Source organism: Phalacrocorax aristotelis, chromosome 1, assembly GCF_949628215.1.
Source record: "Phalacrocorax aristotelis chromosome 1, bGulAri2.1, whole genome shotgun sequence".
Taxonomy (NCBI): Eukaryota; Metazoa; Chordata; class Aves; order Suliformes; family Phalacrocoracidae; genus Phalacrocorax; species Phalacrocorax aristotelis.
The window spans coordinates 163,850,728-163,870,664 of NC_134276.1; the positions used below are offsets into that span (position 1 = coordinate 163,850,728).

Here is a 19,937-nt window from a genome sequence, read left to right on the forward strand (position 1 = left end):
CCCAGGCCACAGTAAGCCTCCTTAAGGGAGAGGGAAGGTATTTTCCTCAAATAGGAAGGGCCTCAAGGTCTCTCAGCACTCAGGCCCCCTAAGGGACCTACAGACCTGCAAGAACTCTTGGCAAAGTAGTAGCAGCACAGACCACTGCACAGCATGCCCCAGGGACCCCCTGTGGGTCTAGCACCCCCCCACCTCCAGCTCTCTCAATTGCTTAAGAATCAATGGTTGAAAAAACAACTGAAGGGAGAAAAGCCGGACAACCAGGCTTGGTGTGGGAAGTCGTAAGCAGGGTGGACAGATGATACTTTGTGTGATCCAGGCCTGTAGGACATACTTGATCCAGGTTTGATCTTCTGAATGAGCTCACCCTTGTATTTATGATCTGGTTCTAGACAAGAAATCAGATTTAACAATTGCGGAACCATTTACTGAGAACTGGGAAATTAAAGACCACAAGTACTGAAGCCCCCACTATTTGATTGGCATCAAAGCTTTTTCCCTTATATGATGCAGCAGAGATGGACAGAGATTTATTTTCCCCAGACCCCTTTCTTAGTTATTTTGACCATGCAAATCGATGTCAGTCAATACCGCTCTTCAGCAGCTGAGCAGGAAACACACAGGTGATGAATGTCTCAGTTCCACCTTCCTGGAAATTAAAATAGCTTGGTTCTGGTGGAAGGGTGGAAGATCCTTACTTAGGCACAACTAATAAAGGAGTCTCCCTTCCTCATAGATGTTCCAGATCTCTTGCATCAGAAGAAGGGTTTCATCAATCACCTTAATTCAGTTCTCTTCCTAACTGCACTCCAGTCCTCATTCCAGGCATGAATTTCTACATGTAATTTGTATGATTTTATCAGGATACTGGGGTAAGACTTACCTTCTCCCTGTTTAACACTGGTGTGGTACTTGGATACTATGAAGCTCAGCACCCCACAAAACCCTATAAATAAGGAAAGGCCCCAATCCAATCCTCATAACTGAATTTAAGAGCCATTTGTAAAACCAATGGCATGTTATCCAGAATTTGCTAGTAAGAAGTCTAAGCAGTGTTTTGTCACAGTATGCAGATTCCCACCCCCCACCCCCATACCCAATTTCTAGTTGCTGGCTGCAGGGGGAGACAGGTTCTCAGTATTTCTGGAATACTTTTACTCCAGAAAGGAATTCCAAAGGAGTTAGCAATAGACTCACTGTCAATTCTGCTATGCAAGATGCATCTAGAAGTGACTGTTCACCTTTTGTCACAGCACTAGAATTCCATTAACAAAGGTGTGACAACAGACATTAGCAAGCGCTTATACAGTGTGCTCACACCGGAGGGACAAACGCTGGTAACACACATTCATTGCGCAGCTGGGCCACGCAGGAAACTAAAGCATTCCCAATAAGGAAGCTCATTTTCAGATTTCAAATGGGTCAATAATAATAATTAAAGTGTTCAGTCGGCCATCATTATTACAGAATTTTTTTAGGAGCCTAAAATGACATGAATTCTGAAGTGAAGGGTATGTGCTATGTTGAATACAAGTCCTTGCTGCGACGCAAAGGTCCTGTTCTAGCCTTTACTGCCACCCAAATACTGCTGAAATATCCACTGTGTTAGAATTATCACCCATGTATGTTCTGACCATACTGAAGAAGCTACAGAAAAGACACTGAGGAAAAATGCACACAGTGAATTTATAGTGATATTACACACCCACGATGAGCGGGCCTACAGAGGCACTTGGACTAGGGAGATAGAGGAGAGTCCACAGAACCTCTGAGAACGCCAATAAATCATTACAAACGCTGCTCTTACACATCACTGTTAAGCAACTCAGTGATGCTACCTCAAGGAGAACTTACCAATCTCTAAATTCCTCTGTGTGAGGGCAGGGCATATTTTAATAATTTATATGCCCAAAGCACTTTCGATCCGACAGGACTGACAGCAATCCTGTTATGTTAAGGCAGTTGCGCCTAAATGAAATACTGCTTTTTGAAATTGAAGTCATTAAGGAGTTAGTGGTTGTGCCATGATCATTATGATTCCACATGTTTCTGGCTTTCAAGATCTTAGGACAATCAGGATTGCAATCTGAGAGACTGCTTCTCCTAGAGCACACGTGCGTGTTTAAAACTCTTAATAACTAAATGCTAGTTTTTAAAGGACTGAACTGCTAAGTAACCACCTTAAGAGACCAGTATATCTTTAAGTTATTGGACAATGTGGTTTCTTTTTTTTATTTTTTTTATTTTTTTTGTTCTTAGTTTTTGTTTGTTGTTGCTGGTTTTTTGTTTGTTTTTAATACAATTAAGGATGTGCCGTTTACACCCCACAAGAAAAAGCAGAAAGAGTCCTTATGGAAAAAAACAAATATATTGAACACATACCAATTAAATGGTACAGATATGGGACTGGCTTTGATTTCAAAATTTAAGTAGAAATAAAAAAGATTTAATGCAACAGCTGTTCAATTTCCAAGACTAAATAGGCACTGTAAAAAGACATTTCCGCTTTCTCCAGCACACATTCCTGTCTAAATGCTCCCACTGTAATCAACTCCTAAGTTCCCAAACAAAAAAAAAAGTCACTGGGAACAAAACCTTAAAGTTAATATCCATCCATCCACCCACCCTCTTACAAAAAAGCAAACAAAACCCCCCCAAAAAATACAACCTTTCAATGCTGCTGTTTTGACTGGAGCAGAATTGGAGAATTTATAAAGGTTCAAAAGCACCCAAGGCAAGTAGTACAATATAATTTGTTCACTAACTTGTATTGGAAAGGAGATTAAAAACATTGAGATCTGCATCTTGGTACATAAAACTGTTGTCCTGAATAAAGAGCGATCTTTCAGAAAAGCTTTACAACTTGGTGGAAGTCCAGGACCCAGCTTTAGGCATCATTAATTGATGGGGTTTAATTCTGACTTGGTTATAACCACTTTTATATACTGTACATCTACCCTAGTTGGATCAGTGTCTGGAACTGCTCACTGGTGTCCCTTTGAACAACTGTAAACTAAACCATAGTATGCAACTCCATAGGAAGCTAGAAATCAGGTGAATATACAGCCAGTTATATCTCCCCTGCTTCACGCTCTTCTGAGCTCCTCGGGTCTTCCGATCGGCCATTAGCACTTTCATAAGAACGTTTCTTGTCTTTGAAATCGCGCGGTGACCTCTCTCTTGAGCTTCTATCTTTATCACGTGATGTTCTATCACGATCTCTTGAGCGTTCTTTGTCTCTGGAAGACCTTTCTTTTGAGGATCTGAAAAGTGCAGTGAATTTGAGAATTCAAGTCAGTCATGATTCTGTAGCTATCAAACAGCATTTTGATTTTACATTTTCCTTGTTTTTCCAACTAACTTTAGATTTATATATATATATAGGATTGTATGAGAAGACGTCAGAAATCATTCTCTTTTCTCCCTTTCCTACTTCCAATTTCAAAACACAAGTATTGATAGAGGCAGATTTTAATCTACAGTTGTTACAGACCCAGATTAAGGTCAACGTGCTTCCCTCTTATTTTCAACCTCCACTCTGAAGCTTGCATTAACAGAAGTTTAACTGAAATTTCTCATCTATCTATAGTCTCTAGCTTAAGAAAGTCTAGCCTATCTCAGACATAAATTACAAACTTTAAAAATATGTTTAAAAATGGGAGTTTGATTAAAAGCAGGGGGAAAGTAACTTGCATAATTCTGGAATGAGACTATTACATGCAAATAAAAAACAAATCTGGAATCTGTGCTACAATTAATTCTTCTAGCAAAACCTATCCCTTGTGTGATTCTGCAGTGTTAGGGTGGTGTTATTTTAAGATACTTTACTCTGATGGCATCTTCAAAACCTTTACAATGGAGCCAGAGAAAAGCTGTTCTGTTAAACAATCTGCATAGTTTTAAATTAAATGAGCTACCTGTATTGGAAAAAACCTGGATTAGACACCCTCCTCTATATTCCCTCACAGAGTGCACCTAAGCCTGTTGCTGAAAAACATCACATATTCATTTTAAGATGTACTGCAATTGTAAAAGGATCTAATACATACTTTCACAGAAAAATCTTAACAGCATGCTATAAAGCTAGCCACTAATTTCTTAATTGAAAAAATGGTGCACTGGACAGTGAGACGGTACTGTTTCCACTTACAGAAAGTTACTCTCATCACTTCAAAGCTGAAGTCCTGCACTAATTTCCTTTTCTAAGCTTACAAAGAAATGACCTTTCATTTTAGTTCCTCAGCTGGCAAGAATACTTTCCCTACAATGTATTCTATTGGAAGACAGTATTTGCGAACACTGGGATCCACAGGCACTGCTCCTATTCCACAAACCACACGCCAGACAAGAAGAGAAGCTACATGTAACACTGGAGTTAGTATAGTTGTTCCACAAGTAGCTTGCGCTCCAAGTCCCCTGCAGAAGTAACAATGCTTCCAAGCTGATTGACTCAGGCTAACTCTAGTAACTAATCCTAGAACAGGCAGGCAGATAGGACGTGATGCCATCCACAGCTTTGGCTTTTCATTCAACACACTTTTGGGGGAATGCAAGATGCATTTGTCCAGCTGTCCCACCCCTCTACAGGCGATTCTCTAATCAGCTGACAAGAAGGAAGACTGGCTTTAATCAATCACAGAATAGTGATGTGAAAGTCACTTTAGCAAGCAGCATTACTGCCAGAAGGCTTAGAACTAAAATACTATTCCTGCCTTTCTCAAGGGCAAGGTATAGCCTTTAGAATTAGAACCTCTACTAGATTTGTATTATCTAGAACGCTCAGAAAGCATTACTTCCTAATTGATCAAGTGGATTCTTCAGCAGAAACCACCCACATCACCAGGTATGTGGGCAGCATCCACACTGTTACATTCACCAACTATGAATCGTGTTATAATACATGATACTGGTTCCAAGACAGTATCTGCGGATGCCTGCATTGGGCCTGAGGACAGAAAAAACTAGTAAATAGCCTGGGACAAAAATCCTAGGGCAGCCTTGGCAGTCTAGGAAAATCCTAGAGCAGCCACTCAGATCTATGAAAGCAGAGAAAGATGTGGCTACAGTTTCAAACCTTCCAAGGGGTAAGATGCTTGACTAAATGGGCCGGTGCTTTTCCTGGCTTTTAACTTGAAATAAACACAAACAAAAACAAACAAAAAACCCCACACAAAACAGAAAACCAGGAAAACAAAGTCTGTACTTCTCTACCACAGCAGAGAATTAGCATAGGCCTAAAATACCCTGTTGTCAACCAGGATCTGAAGGATATTTAGAAAAAAAAAAATAATCTAAATACTGAAAGTGGGATCTACCTCACCCAGCTTTAAATGTCTGCAGCATAGACATCTACGCTAATCAGCCAGATTTCCTTAACAGCCAGCAGAATAAATAGATACTTTAAGACCTGATTTGTCTCATCTTAAAATAGACAAAAAATTATGTCAGATAAGTCTGTAATACAACTCATGAGATTTACATCTGACCTAGTCATCTAAAGCCAGGTGAAATGAAGCCCCATGTTATGACTTCAGGTACTCTATTTATCCATACAATGTCTATATGGGAGTACATTAGCCCTTGTCACATGAATTCTTGCAATCAGGCTCAAGCATACTGACACAACCGTTTCTAAATTTACCCACATTTAGCTCTGCTGTCATGAATGATCTTACTGAGTATGCATCCCAAAATCTAACTGCAAATATTCAGTTCCCCACTGCAAATCAAGAACAACTAATTAGGTATTTTGTTTCTAATGAGATGAAAGATGATTCGTTTTAGTTATTTGGAACCTAGAGCTAACAGTGAGGAAAAGCAGGACCTGCTCTTGATAAGCCAGTAATCCAAGCCTGGGCAGACCTAGAGTTCCTATTACCTTAGGTACATTGCTGTTATTACCAGATGCTCTCCCATTATCTTGGATTTTCTACTATTGCCGGATACTTTGTATACATTCAGTTGTTGCGCCCACAGAGTGTGGGGGTCCGCTCCTTATACTGATGAATTTGAAACGAGATCCCAGCCATCAAGAGATTTAAATCTATCCACAGGGTGAATGATGATACAGATTAAAGAAAACATGTTTTTCAGACAAATTTAGGAATTTGTAGAATTTATCTCAGATATAGACATGATAAACATCCCTTTACTTTCACAGAATGGTAGGGGTTGGAAGGGACCTCTGGAGATCATCTTGTCCAACCCCCCTCCTTGAGCAGGCACACCTAGAGCAGGGGGCACAGGAATGCATCCGGGTGGGTTTTGAATGTCTCCAGGGAAGGAGACTCCACAACCTCCCTGGGCAGCCTGTTCCATTGTTACCTGTCACCCACACAGTAAAGAAGTTTGTTCCACCTCAATATGAGAAAAAAGAAGTATCTTTCAGAACAAAAGTATCTGAGAGGTGGCAGGTTTTCATTTTATGTGAAAGGCTTTTTGGAAAATACTTTCTGAAGAGAGGTGGACAGGGAAACAAGAAGGAATTGCATGGTTTGCTGCAAACACCACCCAGCATGTTTCCCTGTGATAATGCTGTTATACAGAACAAAATGGGAAAATGACTTCCAGGAGAAGCACATCAAGAATTTCTCCAGTAAGGAGTCTAATTGTCTAGTATGCTTACATGTTGAAGCCATAATGGATGCTATCAAAACTGAAAAAACCCAGACACATGAACAGCTTTTATAGCAGGATTCAGCAGCCTACAATAACTGTATCTTACAGTACTTTAACCAAGCCCTTGCCCCCCCACCAAAAAAAGAAAAAAAAAAAAAATCACACTGAAGGCTTTAGGTTAACATAAAATGATGCAACTCTTCCCACATCGCAACCACCACTTCACACTTCCCTTAAGGCCCTAGAAGTAGTGACACTATGGGTTGCCACTGCTGCAGCTTTCACCTGTCTTTCTATTGCTTCTGCTCTTCTGCAAGAGTTTGGCAAAAGCACCATGCTCCCCAGATCTCAATTTATTTGGTTATTAAAACCAAAAGGCTATGACTCCTTCCTGAAGAATTTAACTTGCTGGAATGTGTCTTTTATTTTCCAGAGTATTCTTGGCCAGAATTCCTTGGACACCTGAACGTTTCAAGCTTAAGGAAGACATGCTTAAATAGAAGCATTTCACATCAGAATTTTAAGAAATTCCTCAAAAAAAGCCAATCCCAAAACAAAACAACCACACACACAAAAAAAGTCCCAAACACCAACCCCAAACTTTTAAAAATAGGATTTGGCAACAAGTACTCCCCTGGACTAGAAAAAGAGTTCTTAGGAGACACAGATGTATAATATATTTGAGTCTGCAAGTTCAGGTTTATTCTGGTTACTGGCATTAACAGTGATATGGTATTCAACAGAAAGGCTTCTCCCACATTCATGTGAAAAGCAGCTCTAAAGGCTAGAAGGGCATCTCTAAAAAGGAGGTATCCAGCCTGGCTGGAAGTTCAATAGCTGTCCTGGTCCCAGTGTGGCAAGATCATAGCTGAAAGATTCCTTTGGTCTCTTGAAAACACAATACATGTACTTTAAGACCAAAAATTTTGCTTGACCTCAGAGAAATAAGAGGTAAGACCTGCTAATGATGGCACAGAAATTTCTTCCCTCAAGTTAACAGTAATGCAAAACTCTTATTTGTACCAAGGATTCTTCCAACCGAGGTGTGTTTGGTTCCTTCAGGGCAGGGACGGACATCAGGAGAAATATTTCCAGTACTGAATATCGTATGGTTGAAATCTTGTGCCCTGAAGCACATTACATTTTTTTTAACTCATCCACACAAAACAAAGCCTGAAGGGCTTATCCTTTTACAGCATCTTGCAAAAGGACACTGACTTCATCTTCAAATTGCCTTGTGCTTTCACTTTTGGCAGTGAAACTGACATGTTTACTGCTGTATGGAGAGCACCAATGGTGCACACTATTTTCTTGTTCTTACATATTTCTCTGCCAACCTACAGAAGACAATGCATCATTTGCATTGCGTATATCGTATTGGAGAGTTTGAACAACTACAGTGAGAATCCTGGAACAATCAATCAGTATAGTTTTCTTTGAAGGACTGAAATTGAGCCTTGCACATTGAAGGATTAAAGGCAATTTGAGCATAAGCTCTATACATTGGTTCATCCAAGTTAACAAATGTGTTGATTCAAAGGAAAATGTCTATTCTAAGACTTAAAACCTACAGGTTTGAAGATTTGCTGATCTGCCATTGTGAGTGCCTTGAAGAGGCATGCTCTTTAGGATAACTGTGATGACAGGCTACAATCAAGATGGAAATTGCTGAGTCTGAAACGTTGACTTTAGGACATTAAAGAACACCCTGAAGAATTTTAAATACCAGACATTACTGATTGTATCAACTAGAGTGCTGGACATTTAAGTTTTATACATCTGCAGCAGAAAGAAGGAAAAGACAACCTGAATCAACCGTATCATCTTCTTTGCTCTGTTACAGAGCACAATGGGACTAGAGTCACCTACCTACTCCAGGAAGAAAGAAGTCCATTTTTAGGACAAAGAGACGACAGATACTTGAACATACTCAACACATATTTCTCCATCCTTGGTGATTTAAATCCTAAGATAATTCGAATTATATACCCCTGCATGTGCAGCCACTTCAAAACCAGATCTTTTCTCTTCTTGTAAGTCAACAGTCTGCCACGGTTTTAAGGCCTGCACTTAACTCAACGCCACAGTGGCTGAGCTGTACAAGAAAGGAACCCTGCTTATGTGCCGACCTCCCTTCCAGATGCCTTGTGTAATTCCAACACTCTTCTAAATTACACTTACCTCACTCATCTAAAATAAGCCAGCAAAACCTGAGGAGCAGACAGCAATCGAGACATTCAAAAGCAACAGCCCCAGACTGCTCTCTGCAGTAATCCTTCATTCAGGAGTTGAGCCACTTCCCTTGCAAAGCAACATCTTCAGATGCAACGCAACAAGTTTATTTTCAGGCATATCTAAACTTGTTTTTATCTGGCCCAGTACAAAACAGATGGGGTTGAGTGCTGGGAACAGGAGCCCAAGGGAAAAAACAAATGGATAACAGTAAGACTGCTGATATCCCTGGGTTCAAATGGAGATAACTATTTGACTTTCTACACTGCAGGAAGCTGGTAGTATTATCAACTTGACGCTAATACCATATATCACTCCTCCAAAACAGAAATAATACATGACCCTATTATTTTTATTAATTAAAAAAATATCACTACTGTATGTCAAATCATAAATATGCTAAAGGTATAACTGAAATCTGAGACAGTCTCAAAATACGTTTAAATTACCAAGTGCTAAATGTAAATTTAGTGCAAAAATTCTCACCACACATCTAGGAAAAGCCATTTATTTCTAGGCTAACGTTTACCTCTTTTTGGAGCTGCGTTCTCGGCTTCTCTCCCTGGAACTATGCCTGCTTCTATGATGGCTGCGACTCCGGCTGCGGCTGTTAGAGCGAGACCTGTGACGATGGCGTTTCTCACGGGATTTGGAGCGAGTCCTTCTCTTTCGTTCCCGGGAGGCTGAGCGAGACCGATGTCTGCGGCGCTCTCGGGACCTAGATCTAGGAACGGAAAGGACTTAAACCAGACATTGCATTCACCTAGCTACTCTATCAGTGTACTTTAAATATTATGGACTCTATGCATAAGCAAATCTGTAGAGAGAATGACCTGCAGCATTCAAAGCTATTGCATTGTCCTATCACAGGCAAGCAGAGATGGGAAAGCAACATTATAAATCTTACAAACTCCTTTGACCAATGCAGACAATTTTACAGTTAATTCATGACTGTATGTATGGTGACAGCATAGCCAATTCAGACTTCTGAAAGGAATTAAAAATATGCAAAAAACCTACTTTTTCATAATTTTAAAATATTGTCTTTATGAGCCAAAGTTGCAGAACTTTGTGATGCAGTGATAGGGATCATCTGCCAGAACCTACGTATTATAGTTCTGAGAAAGCAGGACTATATCCTTCCCCATAGCTACTACAATAAAGCAAGTCTGGAAGGCTCTAAACACTGTACAAGTTAATGATTTTCTTTGATTTTATTTTTTTTTTTAAATCACTTTGCAATAATACCTCTTGTGATCTTCAACTATGTAAGTTAGGAAGAAAACTCATACTATTGATGGGTCATCTCTTGAGAAGTAACATGGTGCTTAGGATTTTAAAACCATGTGTTTTCACCAAAAGGTATGAACCACAAGCTTCTGTTCTGAAGAAAGAGTAATTCTCTGTGTTCTAAGAATTACTTGGGACAAAAAGTTGCATTGTAGTAGCCACAAAACAGACATACATGTATAAACTCAGCAGCATTACGATAAATACTGTATAAACACACAGAGATGACTATGTAACAGAATGCTTTGTCTGTAAAGATGGACATCTTAAACTAATAGTACTAGACAATCTTATGTTTCAGCTTGTGAAAGGCCAGCCTCACTGATGGTATTCCTCGTCTGGAGATATATATACCTTTTGGTATGCTTGCTGTGGGATCTCGACCTGAAATAAACGGAAAATAGTAAATCAATTTTTCTTACAGAATCTTATTATCAAATGAAGTAATTTTAGTAACTATAAACAAAACTGGTTGACCTATTATTGTATTTCTTATTTTACTAGCAATTAGTTAAAGGCCTTTTATTTGATGTTAACATCTTTTAACATATTTACCAGGAAACATATCCCTTTGACAACTGTTTTGTCTTTGTTGTCTTTTTTTTAAAAAAGTTATTAATTTTTTATTTTTTGAGCCTACCATACTACAAACCCAAAAGATACCTAATCTGCTTTTTTTATTCCCACCCCTCCCACAGAAAAAGCTTATAGTTCAAGTCAGTACTCCCTTATTTCTTGTCAGCCACATTATCAGACTGTAACAGATTTCAAAGTTTACACTGTTAACCTCTGAAGCTGACATGTCAAGAGAACTGCAGTTCAGATTCCATTCCACTCTAGCCCCACAAGGCCTGGAAGCAACTATTTCATAGAAGAACAGGGAGTTAATTTCCTCAGCCACACGTTCAACTACTTCCAGTAAGGAAGATTTCTAACATCTGTAAAGAAAATATCTAACAGATGTTAGGAACTCACATGTGTGTAAGCTGATATCTTCAGGTCTCAAAACAAGGTACCCACCTGAAAATTATGTCATTTAAAGGCCATTTGTTCAAATATGTAGACACACTTCTATCTGTAGTTTTTACAAAGGCTTTCTATGAAAATTCATTTTTTAAGAGTTAGACAAAATTCACTCAAAATCCTTTTAAGTTTCCAAGGAATGCAGACTATTGTGATTCTGCAGATTTAAAAATGTATACGAACTACATCATAGTTTTCCCATTAAACTTAAATAGGTCATTTTGTATATGCAATTAAAATAGATGCCTACCTCCTTAGTTTCTCCCTTTCTTCTCTTTCCCTCTCCTCTCTACGTTTCAGACGTTCCTGATTTCGTTTCTCCTGTTTATCAGCCACAATCCTCTAAAAGCAAAGGAATGTATTTATTAAGTTACATTTCAAAATTTCTCAGATGAAGGTGCTATAAAAATAATCTAGACAGTTAATATTCAGTTCTTTCCCTCATGTATATTCCCTTTCCCTTGTGTATATTATTTCCTCTCTCTTCCTCAGTATATATATTATTTTTTTCTCCAAGAAACAGAGGCTATTGCAGAACAGCTGCAGCAAATAGAAGGGTGTTACACGAAGACCTGAAATATGTAGAGTTATATTAGGTTTTCCATGAAGGGGAATTCAGAGCAGTAAGTCATGCCTTTAACGTGAGAGTTTCCATGCCAATCCTATCATTTTTGGCCACTGGGAAAGGTAGAAAGGAATCAAAACTGGGAGTTAATTGTTTTATCAACTCCTTCAGCTGTGACATAAAGAAATACTTAGTCTTAAAGGACTTGGTTGGGCTGATACCTAGTTTTGAGGCTACTTGTTTCTGTATTGTGAACATGAGACATATAATTAGAGAGGATGTTTCAGCTGATAGCCCCCAGATTGAACTCACTACTACTGGGGACAAGGCACGCTCAGTAGAGGGCCCTCAGATGTGGAACTCACAACTGGAGATCTGGCCAAACCCAAGTCTCGCCACCTTCTGGACATGATGCAAGAAATTCAACTCTTTGTAAAGACCTTCTTCTGAGATGTGGAATTGCCCCAGCAGCATCTTGATTAGATCTCTGAGGAGAGCTCTGAGGAAGGAGGGGATAGTTATTGTTTTCTTTTTTTGTTAGCGAAGTACTTCAAAAGATTATTTTATTGATGCTTTGGGAATGTGAAATAATCATCCATGCATTTTTTTCCGAATGGTGTAAATAATCAGTTAATTTCAATCCTTTATGTCAAATTATATCAATACTTCCTTTCACAATATCAATAATTTCACTACAAGCAAGGTTTCTTGTTCAAGTGACTCTGCATAATTTCACAGAGGGATGAGAGGAAGCACACATGATCTACTCTAGGCATCTAAGGTTTAAGTTACAGCAGCTATATTTAGGAGTCTAAATTACCATTATAGTCAATGGAAAGAGTTGGGCTTTCCACAGGGTAAGTCACAGTATCCATGCAAGACAGCTGGAATATTATGAGATATAAACCAAACCAATTTACTCACTCAGTAGCAGCATTTTCTGCTTTTAGGGCTTCAACTCATTTAGCTACTGTCTTTAGTGACTTCTACAGTTATAATTTGCATATTAAGTCAAATGGCATCTATGTCCAAAACCATATTCTAAACTTTTGGTGTTCAAGAGGATAATTCCAGTAAATCTTTCTTCCAGCACAAGATTTCTGGTCAAGACAGTGTCGTTTAGGATAATATTCCAACTGGATTTCACATCTTCAAGCTATAGAGGACATGCAACCTCCCCATAACAATTATTTTAATAGCTAGCCTGACTTCAGGATATACATCTTTTTGTATGCTGACTTTGGACAACTGCAGCCTTGCGTTGTTCGAACTTACTTAATCTATTGTCAGTTAAGCTTAAAAGCCTCTAAAAGTTACTTAAAAAACAAAAAATCTTCTTTAGTTGTTGGTACCTATAGAATGAAAGTCACCTCCTAATCTTTGTCTGGATAAAACAAATTGTTTGAGCTCCAAGCAATTCTGTAGATCTTAGTTTGAAAACTTCGCCATCTGTTATCATCCTCCCTATGTATTAGTACCAAAAATGAGGATTACAACACTATTAACACTTTAACTACCCTATTAACACTTTATCCTAATTAAATAAATAAAATTTCACTCAGGCCCACTACATGTCCTTGTATTTTCAAGAGTCTCATTACTTTTAGCTAATTACCTGGCTAGAAGTTCATTTGGCTGTCTCCTATGACTGCTAAATATGTTTCAACATCACTGTTGTTCAAAATACAGTTCTCCATTTTACAAGCAGAATCGTATTCCTTTGAACATGTGTTTTAATCGACCTCAGTGCGAAAGAGGTCATCCTATCAAATTATCCAGATAACTGATATTAAATTAGAATGTTTAGTGTTTTGTAGATTAATGAAATCCCACATTTTAAAGTAATATGAAAAAAATTCACATGCCCAAAAAGAAATATTCCATTATGGTTGCCTGGCAAATAATTAAGTAGGAGCATACACATATACGCACACAAAAATATAAGAATGATTTACCCTGAGTTCCTCAAGCTTCTCTCTTATTTCAATAAATCCTAAATGTAGTTTTCCTCCAAAGTGGTCAGCAAGTCGTCGGTCATTGTCATGGAGGCCAAGATAAGCTGAGCACACTTCACAAACCCGTAGCTTCTGCTGCTGAAAGCTGGAGGCCGGCATAGAGTTCCTGTATACTTCCTAGAAAAAAAAAACCCACATTTGCTGTTACTTCTCAATGCACAGAAATACCAGGACAACACCTTACCAAAGAGATATACTACAAATGGAAAACTGAATTAAATGTACACCAGCACATCCTTTAGTTAATTCACACTATTCATAAATCACCTGTCTCATTAAGATACAAGGCAAGTTCCTTATTTTCAAGAATGGACATATTTAAGTGCAGGACATCGGCAACTGCCTTGCTAATTAAACAAAGTGGGGTGATTACTGCCTTTACTTAAGATCATACTACTTAGAAGGATGAACAACTTTTTCATATGGAACAACAAATACACGTTAACACTACAATTACTGTATTAACATATTATGAAAATATCATACCAGTTTTAATTCTGAACCCAGTTTAAAACAGCAGTAGTTTCCTGAGAAATCTACCTGCATTTTAGATGCTAATTAAACAAGTTATCTGAGCAAAATTTACCTACAGACACTCAGATGGCAGAAAAGCAAGACTGCCAGCAACCCCTCTGGTACCATTAAAACAACTGCAGATGTTTGTTTCTATAAGTTTAAGTATCTTGGTGAAATATTATATGCAAAAGCTCCTGGTGAGCTCTGCCACCTGGACATTACAAAGATCGTTTTGACTTGCCTGATACGGAAACCCTTGACTAATTCTCTTTCACTGAAGCCTTCCAGTACATGCCACGTCAGGGCACCTCAAGGCACTGCAGGGTCGCCACAGCAAGAGCCATGAGACCTAACCACGTAAGTCAGTCCAAACACAGACACAACTGTAGTGTCCACAGACACAACTGGCCAATACAGCTAAACTAAGATAAAGTGAAAGTGAGTAGAATTTTAATAGCACAGGAGTATATTTATAAGGTAGAAACTTCAACTGTACAGGATGCCGCAAAGCAAATTCTTTAATTTTATACGAAGCAATTAGTTAATGAAACAACAGCAGATAAGACATCTTGCATTATACAGATGCCAACCAATTAAATATTGGACCCTGCTCCCTCCATCCCCCAACCCTTACACCATCAACTTACTTCTGCTTCTCTCTTCTTTACCCGAGCCTTCTCCACTTCATCCATTACTTTTTGAGATTCTTCCACATTCCCATCAGCTCCAAGCTGTTCTACTTTGGCCAGCAGTTTCCCAATTTCTTCATTCAATTCATGAACTCTTTCAGCCTTGAAAGACAAGAAAAGGCTTAACATAGGAAAAGCTTTTAATTATGGAAAACCATCTGAACTACTACTGAATAATATGCAAATTCAGTAGGATAGAATTAAACGAAACATGCGGAGATAACTTCTTCAGGAAAAGTGAAACCAAAGTTGCCTCATGTGAAAACACACAGAGAAAGGCTGAGTTACCAAGTCTATGTACCAACTCCAGAGCAGGATTTTGTTTGCAAACTTCAAGTAATTCACACTGTTGTCTATACCACAGTCTTGCAAAATTAGTATTTGTACAACCATTCCTCCTAGGAAGTGCATATATATGCCGAAAAATGATGAATTTTTCAGTTAGAAGATCCAGTGAAAAGCACATAAAATTTTGTTTACTTTATGGATGAAGTTTTGATCAAAAAGTGTAGGAATTACTAACGTTTATATGGCATGGTATCACACACAGTCAAGTTTCTTGGACTCAAAAATATAAGGTCTCTTCCCTGTGTTCTCCTCTCTGTGCTTTAAAGGTAGTTTTGGGAAGGATAAAAAAATTGTCATTATGAATTCTCAGACAGATAGCTTGCCAAAGCCTTAAGTTGGCTCCTTAGAAAAACAGACCTTCAAAGAGACTTCAGTAAGTAATTTTAGATGCTTACTTTAGCTGCAACTTCAGCACTGATCTCTTCTTGGGTTTCTGCTAGTCTCTTCTTAGCCACTTCTGTTCTCCTGTCACAGTCTGCAATAAACGACTGCAGGTGGTCCATTGCCTAAAATATCAATAAGAACACTAATCAATGCTGTCAAGAACACAAATATTTCATTAGCCTTAACACTTTCCAAGTTTTTAAACACTTAACTTTTGTAAGTTTTTACTAGTGAAACCTTTGTAAAACAATTACCTAGCAGTTTATGGTGACTAATCACACATTGATACACAAGATTTAAAAAATCATAGTCTACATCTTGTCATAGTTAAGTATTTGCAGGCATGTGGAAATAAATCCGTCTTAAGTTTTCTCCAAGTAGTAGTGAGAATTTCTAACATGCATTAAAATTCTTTGAAGGATATTCAGGTTTACCTCACCCAGCCAATACATGCAATACTGTAACTTTTTTCACTAGGGTTTTAAGCATATTAAGCATATTAACACCATCCCTCCAAACAAGAAAAAAAAAACCCAAACCTTTTTCTCCTAGTGAAGACTAACTTCCTAGGTTAGGGGTTTAAAACAGTATTACTCAAACTATGGTGTACTGAAACAGCATATGATTTGTAATCCCCAATACAAAATTACTTTCTTCAATAAGCATAGAATTTAAGATCCTCTTCAAAGCATACACAGTCTTAACACTTGCTTGCTATTTGATAACACTAAGACAGCATCCTGTCCTGTGGAAGAATGTTAACAGTTCTACCTAGAGATGACTACCAATACAAATGAAATACTTGTATGCAATTATTAAGTATGTATCTTTTATGTAACTGTGCAAGGGTTTCTCTGCCTCCTTCTGTAAAATTACTTTCCAGAAGTTTTCCTTCTGTGTGTACCAAAACTTAAACTTCTGTTACTCAGTTTATCCACCTACATACACAAATTATGCTGTCCCTCCACCTTTAAGACAAAATACATACATCAAGCTCAAAGAAGAAATCTTGATCTTTGGATGCTATTTCATAGTCTGCCCTTAATGCCAAGTCATGCACCTTCAGACATTCTCCAAGGTCCATTCTCTGAAAAGAGACAGAGGGAAAGTGATATAACTGTTCAGGAGTGTTACACAGAATGAAGTTAGCATGATTTTCTTTAACAGTCAAATGTTCTGAAGCAAATCATCTCCCCTGTATGAATGAATGGACAGTTTAATAAAGATATAAGACAATACCAGATCTTTAACAAACATGCACAAATGTGGAAATATTAGAAGCGGACAAAATGACCAGCTTATCTTATCATGATGGCTGTTTGCGTTACAGGGTATCATTAATGTCCTACAGAAATGTTGTTTTAATGAAAGTTCAAAAAGTGACTAAAAGGGGACATCTTGTATTGAATTAAAACAGCTTTGGAGAACCAAGTTCCCTGCAAATAACTGGTAATTAAATGGTCAAGTGCTTGATCTGAACTCTCTGCACACCATGATACATATTCCAGTTGTATTCATTACCTGAAAGAGCTACAACCACAGCGCCACTGTAAGTGCTACTTAAAAAAAAAGTTCTCAAAGCATTTCAAGAAAGATAGCCAAAAATCAAATCCCATCAAAACGTTTTGCAGATGAGTGAAGATGTGCTGAGTATCGGACTGTGTTCAAGAATCGGGGAAGAAAAAGTGTAGGTATTTTACTTGTAATCTAAAACCATTCTAGAATGGACAGAAAGGAAACATGAATTAAAGCAGACCACATCACTAATCTTGTGTACAACACCACTGAGAAGAGTGCCCAGAATCTTATTAGGTAACAAATGCTGGTTTTAAATTGAAATTTGCCATACTACATAGTGTAAGGAATTCTAATTCCATCTGTTTCCCTAAAAGTTTGTTTGGCGATCAAGACAGAACAATGTGCACATGACAAAAAAACAGCCCCAAAACAATAACCACCTTCCCCCCCAACAAAACAAGCAAACCCCCCAAAACAATTTGTAATGGAAACAAAATTGAACAAAACCAAGGTACCCTTTCTTCAAAAGCACAGGCTGACGTAAAAATCAGTGAAAGTGATTATTATTTGCATCACTTAAAACCAGCACAGTTTCAGTTAAGTCTGCTCTTGGCACTGCTCACTTTAAATATTTAGAAAAATTAATCCTTTCTTAACATTGAAAGCACATAATGAAAGTTGAACTCAGATGGAAAAAGCTGTTACTGTTGTAGTTTAGTAACAGTTTTAGAACCAAAACTAAAATAATTAATAACTTGTGTCGTGGGTTTTGTAAACTGCTGCAAGTCACTTGCTACCTGAGCCAAATACGTGCTTTATTTTTAAACAAAAAAACTTTAAATATAAGTAGCAATTCAAACTTTGCCTGTATAGTTAAAAAAACCAAACATCAATTGCTTTTGATTTCTCAAGTCATCAGTTAGATGTTTCAATAAATCCATTAAAGAATTTTTTACAGAAGTTGTTGGGTTTTTTCCAAATGTTAGAGACAGAAAAAAACATCGTTACAATACAGATTTTTGAACTTGTGTGAGTTTTTTAAAAACTGTAGTTATTTAAATACCACCCTTCAGCCACCATAAATCTGTTTTCTCAAAAACATTTGATTGCAATAGAGAACATCCAATTGCAGTGCTAAAGAAAAATAGTATCTTTTTCTTCTGCAACTACACAGGGCCTCAGCAATTTTGTTAACTGATGCAAATCCACAAAGACCTTGAAGCTGAGCAATGTGTCACACAGTTATTTCCAAGTCATTAGATGCTGCATTATTTAAGCTGCAGCATTCTTTCAGGAAAGTGCTTCAGTACTACGAAAGCAATATGAACAAACATTTAAAAAATTATCTGAAAATTAGATACTTAAAAAATCTCCTAAAACTGCAAAAAGCTTGTCTTTATGCTGACTTATCATTTCTACTGATAAGGTTTTTAAGATTAAACTGTAAAACTCAAGGCCAATCCTGTTTTAAGTGAAGCACTCCAGTTCTAAATGCGTAGATAAGGCTAATGACACACTTTAATAAATCCGAATACAGTGACAAAAAGCCTGAAACACATTTACCATAGCATCAGAAAAACGCTATTTTAATAAACAATCTACATAGCCTTCGAATAAATGCATGAAATAAACTTCCATCACACTAAAAAAACTAGAATTCACAGTACACTACCATGACACACCTCACTTTACATGTGGTTTATACTTTTCCATCTATTTGGACAGGATTTGCCCTCCTCAAGACAGTACATTTTCTGGTTTCTTTTCTTCTTACTGGGAATTGTAAATGCACAGTCTGAAAGAATGGTGATTACTCTGAGCCAACATTACTACTGAAAAGTTTTCTGTCCTCCCTTTACCACTGCACTGTGCCACCCCATGCTGGCACATCTGCCTGTTCAGTTGAACACAATCTGGGTACTGACTGGGTAAAACGTATCTTAGTAAACTAAAAACAGAGACAATTTTTCAGCAGTGTACCTTTGTCCAACTTGTCAGGCAGCCACACAGATGTCCTGACAATATGTAGGGGGCAATGTAATAGGGGACTTAAGCAGACAGGAGCTCTTACAGTATCGAGACACCACTTCATAAACTCTTGAATAACTTTCAGTAATATTAGTGGCATTTTGGGGGATGAAAAGGGTGTTAGAGAGATCTGTTTTTGTTAGGTGTCTCAATCAGAAGACAGGAAATTTTGGCTCCCCTTTCCTTCTTTGATCCAACAGAATGCAGCCTTATAAATACTCACGTGGCATAAGAGACAGGGAGCAAGAACCACCAGGTACAAGAGAAAAGGATTCTTTTTCATTAGCTTCACTGCTAAAGAAATTATACTGTTGTTGAAACTACTCCTGAACACAGCCTGTACTAGTCTTGGCTAATCTTTTGAAAGCATCTTTGCAGAAATATTACTACTAAATGTCTTTAAGAGGTTTATTAGCAAATCCCATTGTAAAAAGACACAAAAAATCAATTTAAAACTCTTAAACCAGTTTGCATATTATATGCAAAAATCAGGCTAGGAAGTACTTCTGCTGGTGTAAGTTATGCAACATTAGGCAAAGACAATTCATCTTGGGGATGATTCATTACTGCCTAAAGTCTATGCTGGATCAGGTTTGCTGAGGACCTTAAAATGCACAGAACAGCTCATGTTATAATTTAGCTCATATGGCTAGCTGTAGAGGGACAGCAGATAGAAATGGACAGAAAATACAGTAAGACACATTAATTTTT

The 19,937-nt window shown here is 37.9% G+C and overlaps 1 protein-coding gene across 4 annotated transcripts in view; it reads right to left on the reverse strand.

Moving 5' to 3' along the window:
- Nucleotides 1-2,349: 2,349 nt before the first annotated feature.
- The window catches only part of LUC7L2 (LUC7 like 2, pre-mRNA splicing factor), a 35,333-nt gene continuing 17,745 nt past the window's right edge, over nucleotides 2,350-19,937 (reverse strand). For 3 of the 4 annotated variants that reach the window (XM_075078755.1, XM_075078764.1, XM_075078770.1), the window contains 8 exons: nucleotides 16,669-16,767; nucleotides 15,692-15,802; nucleotides 14,907-15,050; nucleotides 13,684-13,860; nucleotides 11,414-11,505; nucleotides 10,495-10,524; nucleotides 9,380-9,574; nucleotides 2,350-3,263 (listed from right to left, as the gene is read on the reverse strand). In XM_075078755.1, coding sequence (XP_074934856.1) covers nucleotides 3,071-3,263; nucleotides 9,380-9,574; nucleotides 10,495-10,524; nucleotides 11,414-11,505; nucleotides 13,684-13,860; nucleotides 14,907-15,050; nucleotides 15,692-15,802; nucleotides 16,669-16,767 — 1,041 coding nt within the window. In that variant the 3' untranslated portion in view covers nucleotides 2,350-3,070. Of the gene's footprint in view, nucleotides 3,264-9,375; nucleotides 9,575-10,494; nucleotides 10,525-11,413; nucleotides 11,506-13,683; nucleotides 13,861-14,906; nucleotides 15,051-15,691; nucleotides 15,803-16,668; nucleotides 16,768-19,937 lie in introns of those variants that run through there. The other variant, XM_075078779.1, reaches the window with a different exon arrangement.